This window comes from Bacillus rossius, assembly GCF_032445375.1.
Source record: "Bacillus rossius redtenbacheri isolate Brsri chromosome 9 unlocalized genomic scaffold, Brsri_v3 Brsri_v3_scf9_1, whole genome shotgun sequence".
Taxonomy (NCBI): Eukaryota; Metazoa; Arthropoda; class Insecta; order Phasmatodea; family Bacillidae; genus Bacillus; species Bacillus rossius.
In genome coordinates this window covers 8,001,226-8,028,466 of record NW_026962012.1, presented here as the reverse complement: position 1 = coordinate 8,028,466, position 27,241 = coordinate 8,001,226, and the positions used below count along the sequence as shown (strand labels likewise).

Here is a 27,241-nt window from a genome sequence, read left to right as displayed (position 1 = left end):
AAATAAAATTTAATTATTTATTCAGTAAAATTTCATTAAATATTCTTTTATTTTTGTTAAATGATTTTAAATATATCAACACCTAGATAAAATTAATTATGTATATATTTTTTAAATTATTTTTTACAGGGCAACACTTTTCATTTAATTATTTTCTTATTAAAGCATTAAAAATATTTGCTACATTTTAGTATTTCTTACCATTATATTTTGTTTTAACATATTTTTAGAGATTTTCTAAATAAGCTTTTGACTTGAAATAAATATTTTAATGGGGTATGTAAGCCATGTGATAAAAAAAATAGGCTGCTAATTCAGTTATGCTCAGTTCAAAATTTTTTTTAAAATTTGCTGTTAATAAATGTTTACTACATATATAAGTTATTTTTTCTAGCTCTGTAAGTATATAGGGATACCTCACAGCAAGTATATAGAAAGTTTTTGAAACGTAACCGAACTATACTTAGTCAACATCAGCACGTAAAGAACAAAAATTCGTTAGTAAAAGTCTGAATGCATTGGTTTTTGTGTCGGATTCATATTTGTTTATTACCTTCGTCAGAAAATAAAAATAAAAATATTTGCTTTTTACTAATGCCTATTTATGATTTAGTTTTTAATTTTCTTTTTAAACCTGGTTATTTCTTTTAAAAATTTATCTAAGCCACGAGTTTGCATCGCTAATGGAATGTTACAAGTACAAAACCCAAATTAAAAACCCCTTTTACATGACAAGCTAGAATTATCTTACATAAACTTACAGCATAAATAAGATAAAGAATAATTTGGGATGTTTTAATAATAAGTGTTCAAATTAAATATAAAATATTCATATTTTCTTTAAGAGAATCTCTAAATAAGCCAAAATTTTAAAAGAAACATTTTCATAAATCTTATAAACAAACATTTTACGTCATATTAATATTTATTATTTAGTTTAAGAAATAAATGTGATAATACCATAAAAACACTGAGAATCATAATTTGAATTCTGTTCATTATATAACCCACACAACTGAGCTTCAAAACTAATATAGGTGACAATTTATGGGTATATACTCTTTTTGCATAAGTTATGTAGACATAGTTGGTTCTTATTATTTAAATTAATTAGTTTCAGACTTTTCTTTTGTAGGTCTAAAACGTGTAATTAGTAATGTATGAAATTATATTCAAATACTTTATTTATTTCACAATAACAAAACAATCTAGGACTTTTGAGCTAATTTTCAATATAGGACCCTACAGCTCTTCAAACTCAAGTTAATAAAAAAACAATAATAATTAGATCGCGGTAGCCCTAAATTATCACATATTGTGTTTTGAAACCAACTGTTGTTTGATGTTAAAAAAAGGTAAATTATATAAAAAGCCAAGGAAGAAAGTTATTGTATGTCATACCTACCAAATGAAATAATAATTTTAATATTGAAGTCTGACTAGTTTAATTAGTTGCTTTATATGACTAGGAGTTACAAAAAAAAATATATATATATATAAATATATTAAAAGTACAATTTAATTTGGTAGTTTACTATGGGTAGACTTAAATCGCTTATCACTACAAAGATTTATTTTATAACTAAATTTAATGTGATATGTTAGTAACTCTATGTCAAAATAAACTCTTTTAAATTAATTGATTTTTATAACCCTGACAAGTTTGCTATTAAATTAGAATTTCTTTCTTAAATGTCCTTGATTAACAGTCAGGCAACAAACGTTATACTTATAAAGGCAGCAAAGTAAAAAATTTACTGCTTCCACACCTTACACATGTGCTTTAGCATAAAGAAAACTCTATATGTTATGGAAATATACTTATATTTAACAAAAAATATCCAAAGATATTAACAATGATATTAACCGTAACAAAAAATGAATACATATAATTATACACAATCATAAATGTCAGCTGCATTTTTCGCCTTATAGACAAAGTCTAAATAAGTTAACTTAGAATAATAATATTTAATTTTATAATTTTAAATAAAACTTTACTAATATAAGCTTGAATTGTAGTTTAATTTATTGGCGTATACTTTAGCATAATCCACGAACTTATTTAGAGCAAAGTAAACAAAATTTTTATTTGTCCTGTTATTTTATATTTACAACTAACAAAATTGTATGTCCTTCACATTTTATAAAGATTTTGTAATCCACATAATTTTAAGTACAAATATGTACTGATTCGTTATAATGATTATTAACACAGAAAATCACGAATATTTATTTATATTTATTGTTTTATTCTGGAGTAATGTTTTTTTTTTTTTACTTTTCTATAAATTTAATTTTGTGACATAACATTGTAATACTGTTATAATTTTTAGGAAAGGTTGTCCGTGACTAAACTGTGTATTCTGATAACATGATTTTATTCCACTAACGTAAAAATAGAGCGTGATTTACCAAACTATTGTGTATAAAAAATTAACAAGATAAGAATTTTTTTTATACATTATGCTATTCAATGACAACTTTTATGTGAACACAACAAACTATTTTATTTTATCATTTAAAAATTAGTTTTGCCATTAATAACAATTTTATAACTAACATTTTTTTTTAATTTGTGACAAGATGTGCTTACATGTTTGTATATTACTAAACATTGCAAGTGAATGAGTAAACAATTCTTATAATAGTTCTTCAATTAATTATAGAATATTATGTAGTATACAATCAAATATTTAACTGAATACTTTAGTAAATGTAACTCTTTAATTGTTTTCTGTAATTAAATTTCTGTTAATTTTTTTGGAATAAAAACACAATAAATAAAATCTAAATTAACCTAGTGGCCAATATTTTACAGGAAATAAACCGCAAAAAGATTTAAAGAAAAACCAATGACTCTTCCTTAATTTTACATTAAATTTTCACAATCACAAGCAATTTATTTAACAATATTAAAATCACCTACTGGGATGGCTATAGTACTTAATATGTCATAATTTACAAGTTTAAAAATAAATAGATAAAATATCCAAAGTTATATAATAAAATTTACGCCTACCGACTGTGCATACTTATATCCATATAAACAATATTTTCCCAAGTAATTTTTTTGCAAAGGGGCCGTTTTGTGATTTGACCTTAAACTAACTTAATGATTCTCAATAACAAATTTATAAGATTACAATTTTGTTTATTGCATTACAATTAATAAGGATGCATTATTTTTTTAATAATTGGGTCAAACTTAAATTAATAAAGCTCTTGTGGATTCTCGTTTAGCAATACACCGACTAGATCAAGCGTGGTGATATTCGATGCTAATAAAGAACATATTATAACTTTTCTTTCGATTTAGTTATAAATTAGAGGGATTAAATTTTTGGGATTAAAAACCTTATCAATGGTTAGGGAATTGTTCATCATTGTAAGACAAGTAAACACTTTCTAAATACTTGAAAAAAATTTGTGTCTCTCTTACTCGAACATAACATGTTTGGAGTAGAAACACAATAAATAATTTAAGTTCTTTTTACACATGAGTGTTATCTTTTGGAAATAAATGTTTTAATTGGATTCGTTTCTAAGAGTGCATTAAGCATTGAGAGCATTGTTTTTAACACTCCGTAAACTGCCTAGGACTAAAGTGAATTTAGCGTGGTGCTTGATTTGCAAAAACAACTTTACAATTTTTTTGCTAGAAAGTTTCATAATGAAGAAATACCAAGGCTTTTAATGTTATTCTGAAGTAGTAGACAATTTATTTTTACAAGTTATTACACTTAGTAAAAATAAGTATTTGTGTTTTGTCAGTTGCAAAAAAGCTGTCTGATAATATCAAATTATAATTTTTTTTTCAGTTACAGTTATTATACATTTTATTTAAGGATAAAACGTTACACATGTATAATGTTTTAAGCTTTTTCCTTAAAACAATTTCAGGTTCAGAATTGTAACATTATGAATTTAGTTGTACAAATGTCATGCTGAAAATTAACTGAAAATTCATTAAAAAAAATACTGTTATTTATTACGTAATATTAAAACAAGCGCAAAACGAGAGTTTTAAGGAAATATCGTTAATTCTGTTAAAGTTTTAGAGTTTTCTGACTAAAAGTATAGAACCAATATTTAAATTATGCAAAAGCTTTTCCTATTCACATTTAGATTTTTTTAGCTTCAAGCATGATTTCTGTTCTCAAATTGCTTAGTTTATAATCCAAAAGTTAAATACTACAATGTAAATCATTAAAATTACTACAGCTGTACATTTATTAAGTAGGTCCTAATTAGATGTTTCTTTTCTATCGACAGTAGTAGAAGAAAAATTGTAAATTTTACTTAAAAATACATAAATAAAATTAAAATAGTATAAAATGATTTTTTACCTCAAACATATTTTAGAGATTGATTTGTTATGTATTTCGCACCAAAATAAATAGTGTTTATGTTTCTTATTTTCCTATTTGAATAGTAACTGTTGGACAATCACACCGTGATGTTGTATAAAGTGGAAAAAATACACAAAATGTGTGTCTTGGGAATTACATATTACGAACATTAAGTATATAAAACACGCGCCATGTGTTCTTTTTAAAATGTGGAAGTAGCGTGTCACTGAAGAACTCAGACTTCAGTCTCGACTTGCGCCTGGTTAATCAGCAATCCATAACCTATTATGATTGAGAGACATGGGACTCTAAGAGTTAGTTTGACGACAAGGTAAGTCGCAATTATACTACACTACCTGTTTCTCGTGTTGTCCAGAGGCTGCCGACCGAATCTAATGTTCTTCTCTTGTTGGAATGGATGTATCTTTATTTGTTCCTCAAATTGAGTGTTTTTAATTATCCACCCATTTTTCCCTTGACACGATTGGAATGTATGTGGCAAGTGTGTCTGATTCAAGAAGCTACCGCTATAGAAAAGAAAAAAAACTGCGACAGTACGGGGATCGCTGTAAATGTGTCAGTAGGCTAGGGATCAAGTGGTAATAATCAGGAGCCACGGCTGCGGTTAATTGAGTAATTGGGGTTGGAGAGGCGAAGATAAGGGAGGTTCGGCTGAACGCCCCGACGAACGGTGGCGAACAATTCTTTCCCGTCGTGCCAAAAAAGGAAAGAAAAAAAAAAGAAACTTTACCGCGCGGCGCGGGAAAACTTTCCCCCGGATGGCATGACGAGGGGTTGCCGCCCCTTCAAGGAGTCGCCCTCACCACCCCCTTCTCCCAGGGAAAGGCGTCTTAAGCTTCTTAATGCGGGAAGGGGCGGCGGGAACTAAGAAAGGCGGGAAAAAGTAAGACGAGGCGCAAGTTTCAAAAAGCGCGGCTTCGCGGCGTCCCGACAAAGGCAAGTGTTCTGGACGTGCTGTGGCTCTGTGTCGGTTTCCGGAGTTGCCGGGGAAATCATAAATATTCCAGTAAGACAAATACGTCATTTGTTGTTTTTTTTTTTAACTAATGAAATAATTTACTTTTCTTGCCCTTACTGTTATTCAACGGCCAATTTTGTAAATTTAACCCTCAAAGATCCCTTGTATTTTACATCACGACGGATATTTCGTCTGGGATATATTTATGAAATTTTGCCTGTTGGCTAAAATCGCATTTATAGTGGACATTTTACAGCTAGCAACGAATGTTTGGTAAATGTTTGCTCACCAAGTTCGTGACTAAATGCAAAAGAGCTGAAGAGATGGGAGTACAGAAAAAAGGTTAATAAACTATGTAAATGTTATAACGAGACAACAAACGTGGAGTGAAGAGTCCGAGCCTAAATAGATCGTGTTTGAAAATTCTTAACTCATAATTAAAAATATATATTAATATCACAAACACTGAAATGAGTTTTCACTTTAAAGCACAGTTAACTTCAAATTTATTATACTTAACGAAACATGTTAGGCTTCACTACATAATTTTATTAGATAATATTTCTTCCAATTGCAGTAAATGTTTTTTTTTTTCAGGGGCTTAGCAGATATTTTTCTGTGTGGTTTTTAATTATATATATATTTATATATATATATATATATATATAAATTCATGTAAACACAATTTTTTTAGTACCTGCCATGCAAAAGAAAAAAAATATATATATATATATTTGTCCTATTTTGCCAATTATTGTACAACATAAACTGTAGTTTTAAATAGTCACGTAACATATATAATTTTCATTTATCAGAATGTTGAAATCACGTAAATACAAAACTTCACTGAAATAACTTGATTAACCTTAGTAATTACATTTACATAATATGGATTTATAAATTTTTAAAGAAATTAAACACGTCTTTATAAAGTAGGTTCATGAAAATATTTCACACCTAAACTATCGTGTTATTTTTTTTAATATTTAGTAATAAAATATTTTAAAACAGTGTCCAGTTAAATTTTTTACGCGCGCATGAGAATATTTGAGGAAATAATAGTCTTTTTCATAAGCATTGTAAATAGAAGAAACGTATTAAAAAAAAGCTTTGTTACTGACCGTAATTAAATTGGTTGGTTTACAACGAGCCTACCAAATTTTTTATATATGTCAGCATGCAATGAAATACAGGCACTGAAAATCGAGTTTCATGACCGTAATATGAGGGCCATCCAGCCAAACGAATTACGTCTGTCACCAGAACACCATTCTCGTAATTAAATCTGGGCTTGTAAATTTTTTTTTGTCGAGAGGAAAATTAACCTCCGTGCGATAAAACATTAGCAAAACCGCCGCAATGATTCACGCTGAAAAGCCACAATGCTTGATTCTGAATCATACCAGGGGAACGAGGCATCTGAGTTTTACAATACTGAATAACTTAGAGTATTATTTATGGTTTTGTACTTTGTTTGGAGAAATATTTCTTTAGCGCGAAGGAATAAGCGTATTCCAAAAATAATGTTGTACAAAATTCATAATGATTATGCTTATTTAAAACTAAAATGTGCTTATTAATTATTATTGGGAGTTGTATGTAACATTTAAAGAGTTTTACTGGGTTAAATAAGAGACCTTTAAATATAGAGTGTACAATTTAGAATACAGAATGAAATATGTTTGGTAGCTTTCCTAAAAGTGTTATGAAAGTTATTAAAATTTGCATTGAATAGGAAATTGACGATATGAATTTCGTTAAATATTTCATGTACATATTTAGGAGAGACAGCAAGGGTTCTAAGCAAATATATTTAACCATTGCGGGATTGGGATGTAGTTTACCCACGTGTGTTTCTGAATGCTCGGAGAAGTGTCTCGGCGGTCAGCGGGGCAGCACAAGAACTCACCCCTGCCGGAGCGACCCACGAAGCGCAGGTCGTTGAACTTGGCCACCTGGTTCTTCATGACGGCCGTGCAGTTGCGCAGCTCGGCGCAGTAGTTCTCGTCGTTGCCGGCGCGCACGGTGACTAGCGTTCCGTCCAGGACGTCTCCCAGCGCCACGACCTTGAAGGCCACGGGCAGCGTCTTGTTGGAGCGCCAGTGCGGCGGCAGCACGGTGCACACGAACTGCGGGCTGCCGGTGCGCACCAGCTCGCCCGGGTGCTCGGACAGGAAGTCGCCCAGGGTGCGCTCGGCCAGGATGTCGGAGGTCATCTTGGTGTAGGTGTCGCTGAGGGCGCTGGCGGCCGTGGCGCCCTCGGGGCTGGCCGCCGCGCCGCCCGCCGACGACGCCGAGCTCGCCGTCAGGTGCATGGGGTCGACGACGGAGATGCTCGCGCGCCGGCCGCCGCCATCGTCGTAGCCGCACGCCCGCTTGCAGTCGGGCGCCGACGACTTGGCGCCCCAGATCGTCACGTCGGACGCGATGTCGGCGGCGCGCCGCGCAGAGGAGGGCGTCGACCCTCCCCCGGGCGGGTACTCCAGGAGATGAATCTCTGGGTGCGGTCCTCCACCTCCCCGGTGCAGCCGGCGAGTCACGTGGTCGGCGAGGCCTCCATGGCGCTCGCTTCACCTGCGCACCTCTCAGCGGCACAGATTGGCCTTCAGGACGCGCCGGTCGGCCAGAAAAAAAATAAACACGCGCGAACACACACACGCCACGTGTTGTCCGACCGGGTGGTTGCTTTTTTTTTTTTTTTATCTCCCCTGTCCCTGGCGCCGGCCTAACCCCCGCGCGCGCACACGCACCCCTTGTTTGACCGCGCGCCGGCTAGTTTCATTTCATTCTTCCCTGCGCCGACGGGGGTGGTCCGTGTTCCGGTGTTTTCTTTTTTTTCTCTCTCCCCGTGGCTCCCCCTCCAGCGCGGGTCACGTGCGTGCGCCGGCCCGCGCGCCACGCCTGTGCGCGTCCGGCGATCAAGTGGCGGCGTCGCGGCGCCCGCCGCCCGTTGCCATGACGCGCCGGGACGCCGGCGAGAGAGAGGGAGGCCGGCCGTGGCGCAGGGGAGGGGAGCGGGGGAAAAACTCTTTTTTTTTATCGTGAATGCCCCCGAGAAAAAAACCCTTTCCGTCGGGAGTTTTTAACCCGCCTTTACCTGCGTGCGGTGGCGGGAATGAAATAGAAAAAAAAATATCCACCCCTTTATTTTTTTTTTCCCCGGCCCGTTATGAGACCATGAATGAAATACGTTCGTCGGGGGGGTTCCCCGAAAAGCGAAATCTTCCTCTTTTTTCTTTTATTTTTCTACCTTTCCCGAGAACAGTTTGTTTTTCCTCGCGTCTGCCGTCGACTCGCGACCGTGTACGGCACACGACGGCTGCCGGCGGGTTTCGCGCGCGTCCAGCCACTGGCCCCGTGGTCCAGGGGCGGCTGGGAATAGACAACCCCCCCCCCCCCTCACACGCTCGCGGTCACACCCCTCTGGAGCCCCACCCGACCGGCCCACCGCGGCGATGACGGGGGAGGCAGGGCTGCCTTCTCTTCCTGCGGAGATCACGGCGCGTCGGGAGATCGTTCCCAGTTTCCAATCTTCAATTATAATATTTTTTTTGTTCTTTTTTTCCTTCTCTCCGACAGGAGCTCTGCCCGGTGGGACGGAGAAACGGAACAAACTCGGATCACGTGTTCGCGTCGCGCGCGGGAAAGCGTATCGCGCGCGGCATCGCGTCCCTTGCACGGGTCTCGTGTTCGCGGCAGGGTGGAGGAGGGGGGTGGGGGGTGGTTGTCGGTCGAGGGGAAGCAGAGAGGGTTAGGAGAGGGTTTGCGTTAACTGTACGTAACACGAAGGGGGTTGCTTTTCCCCCACTCCTCCCGACGTGAGGGGGAGGGCAGTAGGTCTAAACGACGCAGGCCCCGAACTAGCGCGGACACACACAGAGGGCGTCTGTTGGGAGGGAAGGGTGGCTGAGAGAGACAGAGCGTCGGTGAAGGCGGAAGACAGAGAAAGACAGACCCCTCTTCGCCTCTTGGAGCCAGGCCGGCGCTATTTCTAGCAAGGAGCGTTCGTCGGCAGCAACAGAGGAGGGAGGAATAAAGCCGAACTTAACCGAAAAACGACTTTGACTCCGCCACATTACCAGCAGCAACCCTTTTTTTCCTTCTTTTTTTTTCAACCGAAGCCTCCCTCTCCCACGAATTTCAAGAGGGAGTTTAGAACTGAGATGGCAGGACGCTAGGGAGGATCGAAAGTATAAGAGGGGGAAAAAAGGGGAAGAAGGAGTAGACGCTGTGCGACAAGAAGAATGGCTATTTGTTTGTAGTTAAAGTGAGGTGAACTTTTCGCGCTGTGGGGGGAAAAAGTTTTACGCCGCGCGGAACGAGCGTGGTTTTATATGAGAGCCCGGCGCGACGGGTTCATTTGCATTTCGTCGCTGTCGCCTCACCCGCGCCTAGCCTCTCTTCTCTTCCTCCTTGCTCCTGGATTACGGCCGCGGACTTTAAAACCTGATTGAAACGCTTATTGCAAACATGCACAAACCGCCACCACGACGTCAACTAAAATGTATTTACTACTTTGACTGACATTTTTATCATTTCTATTATTTAATTTCTGAAGAATTTTTATTTTAAACTTACAAGTTACTGAAAAGAAAAAAATATAAAGAAGCAACCTTTTCCTGGTATCAAAGCCGAATATTGCTGGCCCTGTAGGCTTCTATTTAAAAATAGTCTACTTCCTGTTTAAAAAATAGTTTTTAATTTTTTTGGCTCAGTGCTTACTAGAACTTTATCCAAAATATTCTGGTGCGATTTCCGCAACGAAATTAAATTTTGATACATTTATTTTAATATTTGTTTGATACAAGTTTTCATATAGATTTTCTTTACAAAACAGATTTAATATAGGCTATGTAATTTTGTTTGTTTGTTTTTAATTATTTTTCAAGTAAAACCGAAATAAATAATTCTCTATCCACTCTGGAAGCATACAAGTTAATATATCTCGCCTTTTGACTTATATCATTTGAAATGTTTCAATAGTTGCGACGAAAATTTCACTACGTTATGGTGAACATTATAGTTCTCAGATTTATATAAATTATATATATACATATGTATAGTTATTTATTTATTTTGACGATGGTATATGTTTCTAAAATCCTTAAAAATTTGTTAGAATTAAATAATTCTTTAACATCATAATATGGAACTTCTGTTGATGATTTTAAGATTTAACCATTAATTTCGATGCTAATTTTTCGTAGCGATAAGTATGATAAAATGTGAGCAAAAACTATATAGCCTACAACTTTACGTGCACTATGAATAGGTTTTTTTTAAACAAAAATTATCCCTTTTAATGTCAATGATCCTTAAGAAAGCTTACGTTATATTCGTATATCATATTTACTATAAAAAAAATGAAATATTCTCTCCAAGTGCGTTATTTTGTGTCCGATTAAAATAAAAGCTGTCTGATTGCCTGAGTACTTCTATTTGATTTATTGTTAGTAATTAGTGAATAATGTGTGATTAGATATTCTCACTTCTTCTCAAATCCACTGGTATATTCTATTACGTTTTTATACAATATGGTTACAAAAAATTATGGAATTCATGGAAACATAAGTAAGTAAAACCAAATTTTTATAAACAAAAAATCATTCGGATGCACTGTAAAGCGAAATAATGTTGTTTAGAACTAATTGATATTCAAAATAGTTTATCGGTATTACTTTAATGGAAATGTTTAGGACGTACGACGTTCAGCGATACGTGAAATCAAGCCTGTTGGCATAGTCGTGGGTGATAAGTAGGGGCAGGCATTTTTCGCGAAAAAAATCTAAACGTTAATAGACTGCAAAAAGATGTACCCCCACCAGCGATTTCTTACTTGTGATTGGCGGCCGTCTGCAAGAGGAGTCGTTGCCATATTTGACCGAGCCACTCAGGACGCGTTTGCTTCCCGCACTGGATTACTGTGATTGGTTATGAAACGAACGACAAAACTCGGAAAGAAACTACCCAATCACGAAACACAAATGATGCTACAGTGTTTTAACTTTCAACTGGTCTCGGAATCTTTTCGCGAAATATGCATGCCCCTAGTGATAAGGACATCCCAGTTGGTCAAAGTGTCCAGTGCAGCTGCTCTCTCGCCAGATAAGAGACCAGCGCTTGCAGACGTTAAGAGAAAGCAAAAAACTCTTTACCTCCAAACTAAATACAAGTCGACCATCTTCTTCAAGAAGCAGTTTTGTCAATCAACATCTTATACACTACAAAGAAAACTCTCCTTAAAAGAATAGCTATAGCGAACACAATAAAGTTTTTTTTTCGGTTTGCGTGTCTTATCTGGAAAATAATGGTTTTGATTTTTTTTTTTTTTCCAATTTATGCTGGTGAGTGAATGTTTACAGTTGTTGGTTGAACACATATATTTTTACACGAGAATGTATTCAAAGTTCCGTTAAAAAAAATTGGTTGTCTGTAAAGTCGGTTTACGGACGATAGTTTAACGTGACAACGTCATAACAAAACATTGATGAAATGATTGCATACTTTTATGAATAAAATTTAATCATTTTTATTGAATTATCACTATTTTTAATGGATACAAAGTTGGAGTGAAATGAAATGTACAATTTAATTGATAAATTTACTTTTATTTGCACTCATTAATTCAAATATGTTTATTACTTTAACGAACATATTATTTTAACTATAACATTCATACATGTTTGCTATTTAACTTCTTCCAATCTGTGTTATTCTGTTAAGGGGATTGGTGCACCAGCATCGTATTAAAAAAAAACAATATATTTGTTAATGATTCAGCTGCTAGAGAAGATTGAACCATTCTGGTGTAAAATTTATTTTTTTATTTTTTTATTTTAATTACGTTATTGCTGATTTTCGGGAATTTTTTAAATTCAAGCTTTATTAAAAAACTATAAAGAATTCAGTGGTTAAACTTTCGCAGATAAATTTTCAGACACGGGAGATATGACTGTGACCATTATTTTATCTGTAATCATTATTAATTTAACGCATTTACAATTTGAATTTTATAACTGAGCTGCTACGAAATTGCGTGATATTCATTTGCGAATTTAATAACATTCGCGTTTTCAATTGTAATTCAAACGCCTACATATATGTCGGCTGAATGATTGACTTTATTTTAGTCTTTAGCTTATTGCAGTCGGACCTAAAGTAAAAACGTAGCTGTAGAAATTTGAGCAGCGTGCAAGCTCGGATACGAGGAATTATGGAGCGCGCTGGACAGTAGTGACACCTTGCGACAGTTTTCCAAACTTTTTGCAGCTCGTTCCCACTCTGCCACAGCTGTCTGCTGTTTACGAAGAGGAGACGGGATTTCGCGGGAAACTGATATGAAGGTCAACGTACTCATTTTCAGTAGATAAGAGAACGTGTTTGGTTTAGCTCGGCGTATAATTGAATGGTTATTCTCTGTTATTATTTAGCACAGTGATTTAGCTAGATGTTTTTTGTTGCAAGCGTAAGATTTATCCAGGAATAAAATGCAGAAGAAACCTCCACCAAGCACAGTACACAAAATAACAAAACTATCGAAGGCCATTAGAGCGCTACGAAAAAAGAATAAAAAAAAAAAGTGATTATTTTATCATAGCTTTTTTTTACCATATATTTATTTTTCAGAGTTGCGTATGTACAACGCGATGGACGCGATGCGACAACAAAAAGATGTGTAAAATTGTAAACATGTTTTTTTTTTTCAGCAATGCGTGAACCATTCATAAAACTATACTCAACATATCCGTATAATTACGTTTGATTTTTTTTTTATGACAGGCATCAATGTTAACAAGTTTATTAAGCCACAATAGACTTTTTTCAGAAAACTAAGTGTAGCAGAAAACACTCAACATAGTCTCACACAAAATCAGTTTACATGAATGCATTTTTAAGAAGTAAGCAACGTAAATAATAGTTAAACATTATTTAATATCTGCTGGTAACGTTTCCAAAGTATCAGCTTCACCTTCATTCACGAACAATATTCGTGAGCTTATTTATGTATTTTGCTGGCTATTCGTTGGTGACTGTTAGGACTGCAAAATTAGTAAATATTTTTCACCCTATCCTGAGTTAAATCTAAGTGTGCGCGGTTAGATGAGGACCTAGATGTGTCTCAGGCTTACGACTTTACACTCTACTCATGCGGGGCATTAACCATGCGCGTAAGGGCGCGTTGCCATTGAACTGTAGGATAGTCTCAACAATCCTCTACGGACTCGAAAAATGTCACCTGCTCATTGGCTACTTGACTTGTGACAACTGTTTGTTGTAATGCCTGTGATTCATCGTTGATTTGGTTGAGGAGTTTTTAGTGATTCAGAGCCTCCTATTTAACTGTGGCCGAATTAAAGAAGCAGTACACATGTTACATGCTTGAATTCATAGCGAATGGAAACCACAAATATTTACTGATGTAGTGGTTGGTAAAAAAAAAAAATATTATTCGTATCGCGTCCATCGCTTCGCGCCATGTTGGCTCCTATATATTATATGGATTTACAAAAAATATAACGATTCATTTACGACACTTAAGATATGTAGGATTTTAAGAATTCACTTGAATTATTATTTAAGAACATATTTCAGGATAACTTGTGAAGACGCTCGTACAGACGGCACCGGTTGTGATGACTCATTGTTACCAGAGCAGGGGCCATCTCGTGTACACGAAGTGACATGTGAAACTTCAACATAACTCGAAAATCAATAAGTGTTACATTGAAATGTGTCCGCTACAAATGTTCAGGAATTATAATTTTGTAATCGAGTAGAAATATTCCTGCAATTAGCATTAGGTATATTTTAATAGACATTGAAAGCGAATCATTAAGTAGCTTCAAAATCCAAATACCAGAATACAGATAGTCTGTAGCAATACAGACCTCACCGACTAGATATGGTCCATATTGTTAATACTAACACATTTGAAAAAACTGACTAGTTACTGAATATGTTAAAATTTTGTAAACCTGTTATTTTAGATGATTGGTGATGTAATAATGTCTCTTGGAAACTACATAAGATTTTAACTGCTTTTATTTCTCCATAAATTCGCAAATCACAATGGCGGCCATTTTACGATCACGATTTAGTTCTTAAATTTTAAATTAGTTTATTTGTTGAGAGCCTGGTACAATGTGTCTGACCACTAAAGTGATCCGAGCCGCGTAGTGTATACTACTGCGAGGTTGCCGAAGTAGGCTCGGGTCGGGACGAATTTCGCTGTGAAGAAACAAAGGTTTTTAATACATGGAAAATTATCCCAAAGCCGAAAATTTGTACATTAGTAGAATGAACATTTCTTAGTAACACGTCAAAAGTTTAAGTACTGCCGCAAACCTTGTGCGTCACACCAAAAACGAGCAGTTAAGTCCAAAATGACAATTTTTTGCAACGATCCACAATAATGGATATTGCAAATGCAGTTTATGGAGTAGACCGTCAGTATGGAACCCAAAATAATCTAGAAACATTGCCCCATCTGAGGATAGTGATAAAAAGCGCAAAGTTTAAACATGTTTCTATAAAATAGACCTTTTAAATCATTAAAGTTAACGAATTCACTTTCATTCAATTTTAAGGAAATATAAATACATCTTACATAAAATTAAAGAGCCCAACGTGGAAATCGCTTAGAGTAAACGTTGTTGCATATTTATTCATCTTTAAATTGGTATATTTTTTAAGTGTCTCATACAATTAGTCTGACCACTAAAGAGATCCGAGCCGCGTAGTGTATACTACTGCGAGGTTGCCGAAGTAGGCTCGGGTCGGGACGAATTTCGCTGTTAAGAAACAAAAATTTTTAATACATGGAAAATGATCCCAAAGCCGAAAATTTGTACAGTAGTAGAATGAACATTTCTTAGTAACACGTCAAAAGTTTAAGTACTGCCGCAAACCTTGTGCGTCACACCAAAAACGAGCAGTTAAGTCCAAAATGACAATTTTTTGCAACGATCCACAATAATGGATATTGCAAATGCAGTTTATGGAGTAGACCGTCAGTATGGAACCCAAAATAATCTAGAAACATTGCCCCATCTGAGGATAGTGATAAAAAGCGCAAAGTTTAAACATGTTTCTATAAAATAGACCTTTTAAATCATTAAAGTTAACGAATTCACTTTCATTCAATTTTAAGGAAATATAAATACATCTTACATAAAATTAAAGAGCCCAACGTGGAAATCGCTTAGAGTAAACGTTGTTGCATATTTATTCATCTTTAAATTGGTATATTTTTTAAGTGTCTCATACAATTAGTCTGACCACTAAAGAGATCCGAGCCGCGTAGTGTATACTACTGCGAGGTTGTCGAAGTAGGCTCGGGTCGGGACGAATTTCGCTGTTAAGAAACAAAAATTTTTAATACATGGAAAATGATCCCAAAGCAAAAATTTTGTACAGTAGTAGAATGAACATTTCTTAGTAACACGTCAAAAGTTTACCGATGAAATCTTGTGATCACACCAATAATGAGCAGTTGAGTCCTTAATGATAATTTCTACAATGATCCACAAAAATGTTTCGTAAATTTAATAACTTTAATACTTTTTTTAAGCCGGTTCTCATTATGGCAACAAAGTAATATAAAATAATGTCTTACATGGTAACTGTAATAAACACCTCAAAGTTTAAACGTCCTATTATTAAATTGGTAATTTTAATCATAAAATGTAAGAAATATATATTTTTCTAGAAATTTGACTACATGTTACATAAATATGTTGAGCGTAGCGTCAAAATGACTTCATAAATATTGTCTGTGTTTTTTTTGTAAGGTTTAAATGTGTATATTTTGAGTTTCTGGTACAATAGTCTGACCACTGATGTATTTCAAGCTGCGTAGTGTGTGTGCAGCAGTGTTAAAGTCGCTCGTGCTGGGACGTTTTTTGCTCCAGAAAATTAAGGTTTTTAATGTATGGTAATTCCAGACTGAATTTTACTCTGAAAGAATAAAAGTTTCCTAACTGCAAGTGATTTTTGCTGCAAACGTAGATAAAAATCTTCCAGGATGCGATTTGCTTAGGTAAAAATATTAGTATGATCGACTCTTTAATTTCTAAATTATAAATAAATAACAACAATAGAACTTCCCGGAAAGTTGTGATAAACTGACGATATTACGCGAGTAGCAGACCCGTACGTGACTACAGAGAAAGGCTATTTTCCTTGACCGTTAGGATTTCTGGGACGAACACCCTCTCACAGCTGGGGTCATAATATACGGTCAAACTCTTGCAAAAACATCCACCACCGCTCTTTGCCACTAGCAATTCAACGAAGTAAGCTAGGCGCAGCACTCCAATGAACTAACTTAGAAAAAAAATACTAAATATGTAATTCTATCAATACATTTTACAACACAACTTATGTTTTATTTATTTTCTGGAAAAAAATAATATTATCATACGAATTATGTTATAAAAGTGACAAAACTCAATAAGCACATTTACGGTGTATCGTTTACTTCAATTGTTATGTAGTAAACTAATTTCATACAATTAAATATATATATTTTATAATATAGGCTACATTAAAATTTTGCACAGTTCTGATGTAAAATAATATACTTAATGTATTAGAAATAAAAAATAATTATATTTTTTGGTATTAAAATAATTTTTAATAATAAAATTTTTGTAACAAAATACGAACACACATATATAAAACCAGAGGTCCTCTAGAATTTTGATTTACAAGTTCCAAGCAGAAATTGTTTATTGTTAATTTTATTGTATCAAAAATCATTCATATAAGAAAAAAAGAATATGTATATCTCAATAGATGTAACATGAATACACCCTATCATATGCATTAAATATATTTTAAGCAATCCCTAAATAAGACCAAGTTTATTTAGTGTCGCAGTACGCAGCGTGTTTCAAAGCCCGCCGGCCGTGAAAGATCAGTACGGCCGCAGTACACTGCAACGCTCGGGCAGCTTTAATGAGGCAACTAATTATGCTAGACTCTTTATCAATATACTATCTTAAAGCTAAAAGTATAATTAAAAACATTTATTTAGACATTTTTTCGCATTGGGCTCTTTAAATCGGTGTAAATCGTATTTTTATCTGGGTGGCAAAGATAAAAAAAATATATGTCGTGAATTAATCGCTTTATATCATATCTTAAATATTAAAAATTTAAATTTTTTCTAACATAAACGGGTGTATTACAGTTTCTAGATTATTTTTGTAAGTTTACGGACAGTCAAAATTAAAAACTGTATAAATGGGTAGCATTTTAATGGACTGATGCAAGTTGCTGTCACCTAGGACTTAAATGCAAATTTTCGGTGATAACGCACGACTACAGTGGTAAACTATCGGTATGTTATTAAGCATAGTCAACTCTACCACAGTACAAAAATTCAGCTTTGGACAAATTTTTCAGTAATACGAAAGTCTACGCGGGGAAGGGCGGCTACCTGATCCGAGAATGAATGATAGGGTGAGATGGGAAGCGAAGATAAGAGCTGGTTGGGTGTCCGTGTTGGAGAGAGAGAGAGAGAGAGAGAGAGAGAGAAAGGCGATATTGTGGAAGACCTTCGAAAGATTCCCGCTAGATGGCAGGCCTCAGAGCTGCAATCTTCGACAACCTCCCCTCACGTAAGCTCTCTCGCCACTAACTTGCCAAATCTCACCCGCTAGCTTATATACGTGCTGGCTGGCCGTACAGTAGTAATAAACAAGCATTTATAAAACACTTAAGCTCATTTCCAACAAATTCTGACGAATGACTGTTTTTTGTCCTGCACCAATCCCCTTAAGGATAGGACGATGATAGGAAAAGTAGGAAACGAATGGGAGTGTTTCAAGTTTAATGTGCCTCGAAAAAGTCAAATCGATGGTTGTTCCAATCGAGTGGAAGAGAGATAGATGCGGCGGAAGCGTACAATGAGCGTAACGAGACACAGCGTAACGGGACAATGTGCGTAACGGGACACTTTTTCGTGCGTGCAGCCGGCGTTCATCGATTTATAGACGTTGCCACGCCAAAAACTTATAATATTGATATTCCGATTTATAGGAGAAATTGGATTTTATAGTGTAGATCAATAAAACAATTATAAAATGTTTACGTCCAAGAAAAAACCTTTTTCGGTCTCCCGCGTGAGTTTTTACCTTGTTTACAACGTAACCCATACCTTGAAAGTAGCAGCTTGGTGTTGCTTCTACGAACATCCAACTCTACGTTTCTTGCCCAGTGCTGTACCCCAGGAGATGCAACACTAGACGGTAGTTCCTAATAACGAGCGAGAGAAGTGCTTTGCGTATAAATAATTATATTTTCTAACATATTTTTTAAACAAACATAAACTTTCAACATGTTCTCTGGCTTCAACATTAGGACATGAACTACAGCACAACTCACCAACTAAATTACTTACTGCGAACACAAAATTACACTTAATTATTCATCTGCAAATATAAGATTACATACAAACTTTTTATAAAAGACCTCGGCTTTAAAAAAATCACAAGTTCAATAGTTTTTGAAAACGTAAATAAAGTCTTTTTTTTTTTTTTTTTCAAAATTACTTTGCAACATATTGGCTGACCATTCAATAATTTAATTTATTTGCATACTTTTCATCGGAACTTTCATTAAGACAGTCATCACAAAGAATTAAACTTTTATTTATTACGGCCATTCCGATTTATTTTCAGTTCCACAGTCTCTATAATTGCAATTTCAAATTTTACAGTATCACTTCTGAGAAAATTATTTTAGTTGTTCTCTTTTTGGTGTTACTGTCTTAAAACACGCTCGCGATAGGGTGTTTAAAAAATAATAAGTCACTCGCCTTCTGTTTCGGCGTCACTGTAGTTCCACTCGCTGTCCGCCTGTACTCGTTCGGCGACTCCTCGTTGACCTGGCCCACTCGTCCTTGCGTCGCACCTGGGCGTCCGCGCCCAGGCGCTTGTGAAAATTTTCCTTCCTGGGTCCTTTCACCTTCCGTGCAACGGAGAGCAATATGGAATCCCTGCTCCATCACCCTGGCACGAAAACCTCAGATGCGCTATTTGGGATCAGAATTGAGTACCAGACTATGATGAAAACATTTTATACACTCAGCGGTATCTTTTGCCATTAGCCGCTTTATTTATTCTCTATAGTTTTATAATTTATTTTCTTAGTGTACTGAAAAAAAATTATGATAGCATAAGATATATTTCTTATTATACACCACATTTGATATTTCTTATTGACAAAAAACAAAAATATAAATTCCCTAAGTGACTTTTTAATGATGGCAGCAATTTATTTACGATAATAATTGGTTTTTATTAAGGCTTAAAAATTCCTTAATACCACCACAAAATAAATAGTAGAGTAATTATATATTGACAAAATATTTTGTGAAGACCAAAAACAAATTTTTTTTTCCAGTGTTTCACGGAAGCCAGAATAACCTAAATGTTGAATTTCTTCAACAAAAATATGAAAAAGCTTCCTAAACATACAAACAAATAAAAATAAATTTAATTTTTATATTTAAAAATATTAAAAACCTGAAATTGTTTTGCGATTTATTTACTTTTAGAAGATGGTAAAGAATAATTTATATACCTGAGAAAAAATTAAAAGTTTTGCAAATATCAAAACCAAACATTTTATATGTATGACACTGTTACGTTGGCATTTTTGTATTTTTCTCCTTCTTCAATTAGTGTAATAAATTGTGATACTACAACATATGGCTAAAGCAATTTTTTCACAAGATGCATTAAATACTTATTTTGATAACATAATGAATATCCGAAAATTTGCGCATAACATTATATTTTAATTGATCTTTCATCCAAACTTAATTTTTAAACCATATAAAAGAAGATAAAATATTCAATAACTTGAATTTATTTGCTTTTATCATGCTTAATAATGGGCGCATTAAATAAAGGAAAGCTATTCAGGGAACGGTAGTAGTATAGTTTGGGAGCTCCGAGATCAGGGTCCAGGGGGTGGAGCCGGAGCCGAGCCACATCTCTGACGTCACGGCGGCCATCTCTGACGTCACGGCGGCCATCTTGGACGATCGTAACGGGACACAGCGTAACGGGACAAGTTTTACCTTGACATTTCACCCTCAAAACTTGCCAAAATTGGGCAAAATTTGCCCAAAATTCATAAAAAACCGCCAAAATTTCAATTTTTTTGAAAAAAATTACGCCAAAAAATTTCAAAAAATTCCACCAATTAAAAATTTCTCTTTTCGAGGGAAAAATTCCCGTTTCGAGGGAAAATTTCCCGTTTCTAGTCCTAAAAATCCCGGCGGCTAGAAATGTCCATATGTACGCTTAAGCATCCATGTCGAAAGCCTCCGATAAACCTCTGATGTCATCATGGAATATGTCATCTTATATAATGACGTCACCGTTGCAAGTTTTGTTACGGTCGCCATCTTTAACTTTTTTATTTACTATCCGATTTTAATGTAAAAAAATTTAAAATTTATAAAAAAATTCACTTAATAAAAATTTAATGAAAAATATTTAAAAAATATACATTTACGACACGGAGCTCGGAGTCCTCGGTTCGAACCCGACAAGTGAAAAAAAATAAAAATGACGACCGATCCTTCCCCTGTGGTGGGTGCGGCATACTGACTCCCACTATTAATTTAAAAGCATATATATCGTCACCTAGTATGACTTCATGTCCGCCATCTTGTCTTCGATGCTGGAAGCCATCATCATTGTATCGTCGGCTAGAGTGCGCTGATGACATGTTAGTTTAGTTCTTATCCGCTAGAATGCAATAATCAATTATTGCTGTGACACCCGCCATCTTAAAATTCGGCCGTCATCTTGAAAAAGCCGTAATTATTTAGCTAGAAATTCGATAAAAGTTGCAAAATTCATTAAATAAATCACTCATTAATTTACATATTTATTCGAGACTTGGTTCGATACCTGGACGATACAAATAATCTTAATTTTTATGTAAAAATACCTAAAAAATTACAGGTTGAGAAAATAAAAACACCGCAAGTTCTTTTACAAACATAATATTTATTACATAATTTCTATTTTACTACAGGATCACCTGCGAAGGTTAGCAATCTTACAAACAGTTAGGTCCGCATAGGCGTGAAATGACTAATTCTTAGCTCCAATCGGTTTATACAAGACAGAGTCCAACCAGATCCTTTACAGACATAGTCCTCCTCTTCTTGACAGAGTTTCTGGATACCTTCTTTAACAGTTTGCTTGACATCGTTAGAAATGTAAATTACTGCAGCCGATGTCTTGAATGCACACTTCTTCACTTTGTCATCGAATGGATAAGGCTTTCCATATAAACAGTCCAACCACAAGTTATATTACAAAGGTCCGTTTGTTGCTACGTCATCAGTAAGCTGATTGATTATGTCCTGTCTGATATCATCAGGAAAATTACAAATGTCCTTCGACTCACTTAACGTACTTGGATAATAGTAGTCTTTCAATGTTCCACGAAATGCCGACTGCGCCAAGTAGAAGCCATTATCGTTCACTTGTAATGCTCCGATCACAGTCTTAGGTTTATTTTCATGTTCAGATGCCACAGTAATCGGTTGCTGCACATCGGTTTTTTTACTTGTACGCTCACGAGTCACCAATCTAAACTCAGGAGTCGTAATTGCTGCAGGTAGTTCTTCAGTAGGCGCACGGACTTCACCTTTACAGTTTATCGCATGTCGGCGCAAATTATCAATTCGAGTTAACTATTTATGACACTCGTCACAGCGAAACTTCATGCGAGAAGGATTCTTCGTACATTTACTCCTCTCATGTCTCCGTACATCATGTGCAAATGCAAACGTCATGTCGCAGTAGCCACAAGGATGCCTAGTTGAAGACAAACCCGAACCAGATGTCGCTGTTACTGCAACTGTACCATTTCCAGGCATACTCTTATGCACATCAATGCATCGTTGTTGTATAGAAACATTTACTTTCTGCCGCACTGCAGGACCTTTACATGTCTCCAAATGATGCTTCAAATTAACATTTCTTGTAAATTGCTTGCGACACTTAATACAACCAAACATTTTACGATAAGGGTTCTTGGCACATTCTCTCTTCTCGAGTCGACGAGCATTACTGACGTTTGAGAAAATCTTGTCACAGTAACGACATCGATGTTCGTTAGTTGTTGACGATTCGCCATCCATTGAAGTCTCCATCGAGGGCGAAACAGCGTTCGTCGAGGGTTCCTGTACAGCCAGCACTACCGGCATTAAAGTCTCTTCTTTTGGTGGTATCACGTCTGTTGAAATCTCCTCCAATGATGACGTCGTCGTTGCCAACGGGATCTGCACCTTCTCCATCGTAGCTGTCGTCAAGGTTCCCGTAGTAGACTGTACAACCTCCATCGAGTTCGACGTTAAAGACGGTAAAGATGCCATCGAGGTCTCAAGAACATCTAATTGACACGACTCATGCACCAGAAGAAACAAACTAGGCGATCCGTACACCGCCGACGTCAGTAACAAACTGAGCATCCTGCTGTCTAGGACTCGCTTATATACATGCACTGTAGTAGTTGGAAATAGGGGGTTCAAGAACAGGCGGAGGATCGAGGATCCGGCGGCCATCTTGGATGACGTCATCTAATCCGTATGCTAATCCATGCTAATCCGTATGCTAATCTATGCTAATCAATGCCAATCTATGCTAATCCATGCCAATCTATGCTAATCCATGCCAATCTATGCCAATCAGTATGCCAATCTATGCCAATTCGTATGCCAATCTATGCCAATTCGTATGCCAATCTATGCCAATTCGTATGCCAATCTATGCTAATCCATATGTTAATCCATGCTAATCCATATGCTAATCCATGCTAATCCATCCGCCATTTTATATTTCTAGAAATTTCCACCAACTTCGAATCGTGACGTCACCGTTGCACTTTTCGTCACGGCCGCCATCTTGGATTAGAATTTTTTTTTCGAACTTTTGAAATTCGATGTAATCATCAGCCGCCATCTTGTTTCGTCTGCTGGTGGCCGCCATCTTGTTTTCGTCTGCTGGTGGCCGCCATCTTGTTTTCGTCTGCTGGAGGCAGCCATCTTGTGACGTCATATAGTTCTGTTGGTCGCCACCAGATAGCAGCAGGGATTATTTTATTTTAACTAAAATATTTTCAGTGCCGAGGCTGGGATTCGATCCATGGGACGTGAAAACGTCCAGGATGTCGTGGTTACGAGGCGGACACCTTGACCACTAGACCACGAGACCAATTGGGATATGGTGGAATAAATAATCTATATATGCTACGTACTGACGGCAAGTTTATGATAAATGGGGGAGGAGGGTGTTTTTGCCTTCCTTAATGCATACCTAAGGCCCCACATTTTAAATTAAAATTATTATACAGCCGCCATCTTTAATTCCAGCACAGACTACCAGATGGCGCTAAATTCAAATATTAGTTAGGGAGTCGGCAGGCAGGTGTCGCATGCCGCCATCTTGGTTCTCAAGTTGGCTGGTAGATGTCGCTAGTATCGCGCGCCAAATTCAAAAATTAGTTGCCAGAGACGCCGCCATCTTGGTTCTCAAGTTGGCTGGTAGATGTCGCTAGTATCGCGCGCCAAATTCAAAAATTAGTTGCCAGAGGCGCCGCCATCTTGGTTCTCAAGTTGGCTGGTAGATGGCGCCACCGTCGCCATATTTTAGTTAATATAATCGATACCAGATGACGCCACCATCGACATCTTTAGTTCCTAGTGTTGCTACCAGAGTGTGCCACCGTCGCCATCTTTAATTCTTAAAGTTACCGCCGGAGCGCGCCACCATCGCCATCTTTAATTCATAAAGTCGCTACCGGATGGCACCACTGTCGGCCATCTTTAATTCAAGGTATTGTCGCCGGATGGTGCCAAGTTTGAATTTAAAAACCTACAAGTGTTATGCAATGTGTAACCAGTCGAGATAAGTTTGGAACCTGTAGCCATATTATTATTATTTATTAATGTATGTTTATTAAATATGATAGAGTATTTATAAAATATTGGTGTTGTGTAGAGTCTCTCTCTCTTCTTCTCGTAGTGGCGGAAGACATCTCGAAGGTAGTGTTAGAATTTATGTATTAAAACAATCACTCTAGCTGAGGAGACTAGTAACTTATAGTTACAATTCAATAATAGCGGCAATTAAATGTTTTGAAATTAAAGCAAACAACGTAAATGTTAAACACATATTTATTTAAATCTTATTACAAACAGCAAGGGTTAAGAACAATCGATGATTTAAAAGAAGTAAATAACGAGTAATAAAATCACATAATATTCACACACTACACATCATAGTGACAAAGGCAACATTAACTCGAGACCCAATTATACATAGTAGTATGGGTGGTCGAATAGCCAGAATTTAAGTAGCTGAACATTACAATGAGCGCAATGGAATTTGCCATACAGTTTTATACATTTATCCAGGCGGTTTCCATAAGTCTTTAAAAGTTTGGACTACCACTTTAGTGGAGCGATGCTGTGAGACCCCAGAACTCGCTCGAAATATCCTGCACAACACATTCCAAAAACATGACGTAGCCTATGGTTGACGGCACAAACACCCTGAGTGGCTCTGCGTGTTTCCTCCTGCCCGAACACGCGCTGCTGTGAAAGCCTCTTCCCGAGCACAGACGTCACTCCCGCAGCAGACAAAACAGGCGTATGCTACAGGAGCTAGAACAATTGAATAACCAAATATATTTAGACTACCCAACTACATAAATGACATGAGACAATCCCTGTGCGATAATCATACTTTAAATGTTGTAATGTATGGAAATAAATACTCTCCACTCATTTTTCAAAAATCAGTACTTAATTCGACATTCATATTCAAAATCAACACTCAATTAAACACTCATTCTCCATCTGCACCCGATACAGAACTAAGTTACAAAAATTAAGATACACCTCTTAATATCAACTGTTTAAATTTTATTAAATCATAAAATACAATTTATAAATATTCTTCATCCAACTAAACATTATTTTATTCTATATAACATCTACATCTTAGAGCATTAAGTATACTGTACATGTTTCTTTGATAACAGACAAATCTTTAATTTAATGATTGCATTTAATTTTTACAGTTAAATAATATTTTGAAAATTAAATGTTGACAAATTAATAACATGTCCAGCGGCCATATTGAAATTTTGTACTGTGATATAAATTTGAGGACAACGATCCTGAAGAAGCTAGTTGAATCATAGATCTCATCCAGTACCCGTGTACTGTGGTCAAAATGTCTTTTGATCCATCTGCTGAGTATGCAGAGGTAACGTCTGGATTCCGTCGTGTGTTCTTCGTGACAGCTGATGGTCAGTTCCAGCTGGAGGTCTGCAACTTTGGTCATCACTGGGTGTCGAACTGTGACGAGGACAACCTAGATGTACGCAATCAAGCATGTAGTAAGGTCAACTGTGTTATATATCATATACGACCTGACAGTAAATTTCCCACAAGCTTAGACATACTTAAGGCTGCATCAGCAACCGAAACGTTACGTGTGCGTCCAGGACAAGCGTCAATGAAGTGTGAGTTGCGGCGTAGCACCGGCGCGGTTATACCCCTTTTGTGATGTGAGGCACTGAATGTTGCAGAGAAATAATGTCATTTTTGCCAGTACTCACGATAACTGATGTGTGAAGCTGTGCTAGCTCTGCAAGGCTGATGCTAGTTCTACAGGTATGACTGCAAGGCTGCAGTGCTGATGTTGTCTCTAGGATGCTGAATGTCAGACTGGTTGTAACAACCTTTGGTGTCGTAGTACACACAAATTTATAATTCGTCTTCATCACTATCCCCCAAGCCACTATCCGTTCCTTCATCCACATCTTCGTTCGCCTCTTGCGCTTCCTTTGCGTCCTCGATGCAGGTCATAACAGCATGATATAAATAGGTAATAAATTCCTCTTCCTCAGGGAACTCAGCGAGAATGTTGAGGGTGGAGGATGTAAGGTGGTAATGTATTTCATTAAAGTCCATACCTATGTAGCGACGTACTACCTCCATTACAAATTCCCGAACATCGTCCATCGTAACACTGTTTAAATTACAATCGCAAACACTCTCCGCGTAAACACTGGTGGAAGCCATGATGATAGGAGCGTGGTTAGAAGCAGACTACCACGTTAGCATGGAGATGTCGTCAGAGCCCCACACACCACTGGGTGGCAGTTACGGTGACTCCAGAACTCGCTCGAAATATCCTGCACAACACATTCCAAAAACATTATGTAGCCTATGGTTGACGGCACAAACACCCTGAGTGGCTCTGTGTGTTTCCTCCTGCCCGAACACGCGCTGCTGTGAAAGCCTCTTCCCAAGCACAGACGTCACTCCCGCAGCAGACAAAACAGGCGTATGCTACAGGAGCTTGAACAATTGAATAACCAAATATATTTAGACTACCCAACTACATAAATGACATGAGATAATTCCTGTGCGATAATCGTACTTTAAATGTTGTAATGTATGTATAAACATTAATCATTCCGAAGTACTTGAAAAAAAAAAATGTAAGTGAGGTGTTATTCACCTTTAGCGCTTCTCGATTTCTGTATCTGCTACCCACGAATTAAATTGAGACGGGAAACCCCACCATTTCACAAAAGACCGGCCATTTCTTCGTTTGAGAACTTTCTCCACCAAATATGTGCCCGGATACATCGTAGGCTGGATCTCTTCAGCATAGAAGCCACCACGAATAGGCTTGTGGTCCAAGTCTTCGAGGTAGTAGGTCCTCGGTTCCGATTCACGAACGTGTGTCACACGGAAAAGTTCAGAACTCCAATTCGCCGTGAAACCTTTCTCAAAGACACCTTTCTGCTTGGAGATTCTCACAATGTCACCAACATTAGCTTTATTATTGCGTGTATC

The 27,241-nt window shown here is 36.6% G+C and overlaps 1 protein-coding gene across 1 annotated transcript in view; it reads right to left on the bottom strand.

Annotated features, from left to right (window-relative positions):
- LOC134542705 (runt-related transcription factor 1-like) overlaps window positions 1-7,547 on the bottom strand; it is a 100,915-nt gene extending 93,368 nt beyond the window's left edge. Inside the window, exon 1 of the mRNA XM_063387171.1 lies at window positions 7,241-7,547. Within this exon, the coding sequence (XP_063243241.1) occupies window positions 7,241-7,547 (307 nt within the window). The remainder of the gene's footprint in view (window positions 1-7,240) is intronic.
- Between the last annotated feature and the right edge of the window lie 19,694 nt (window positions 7,548-27,241).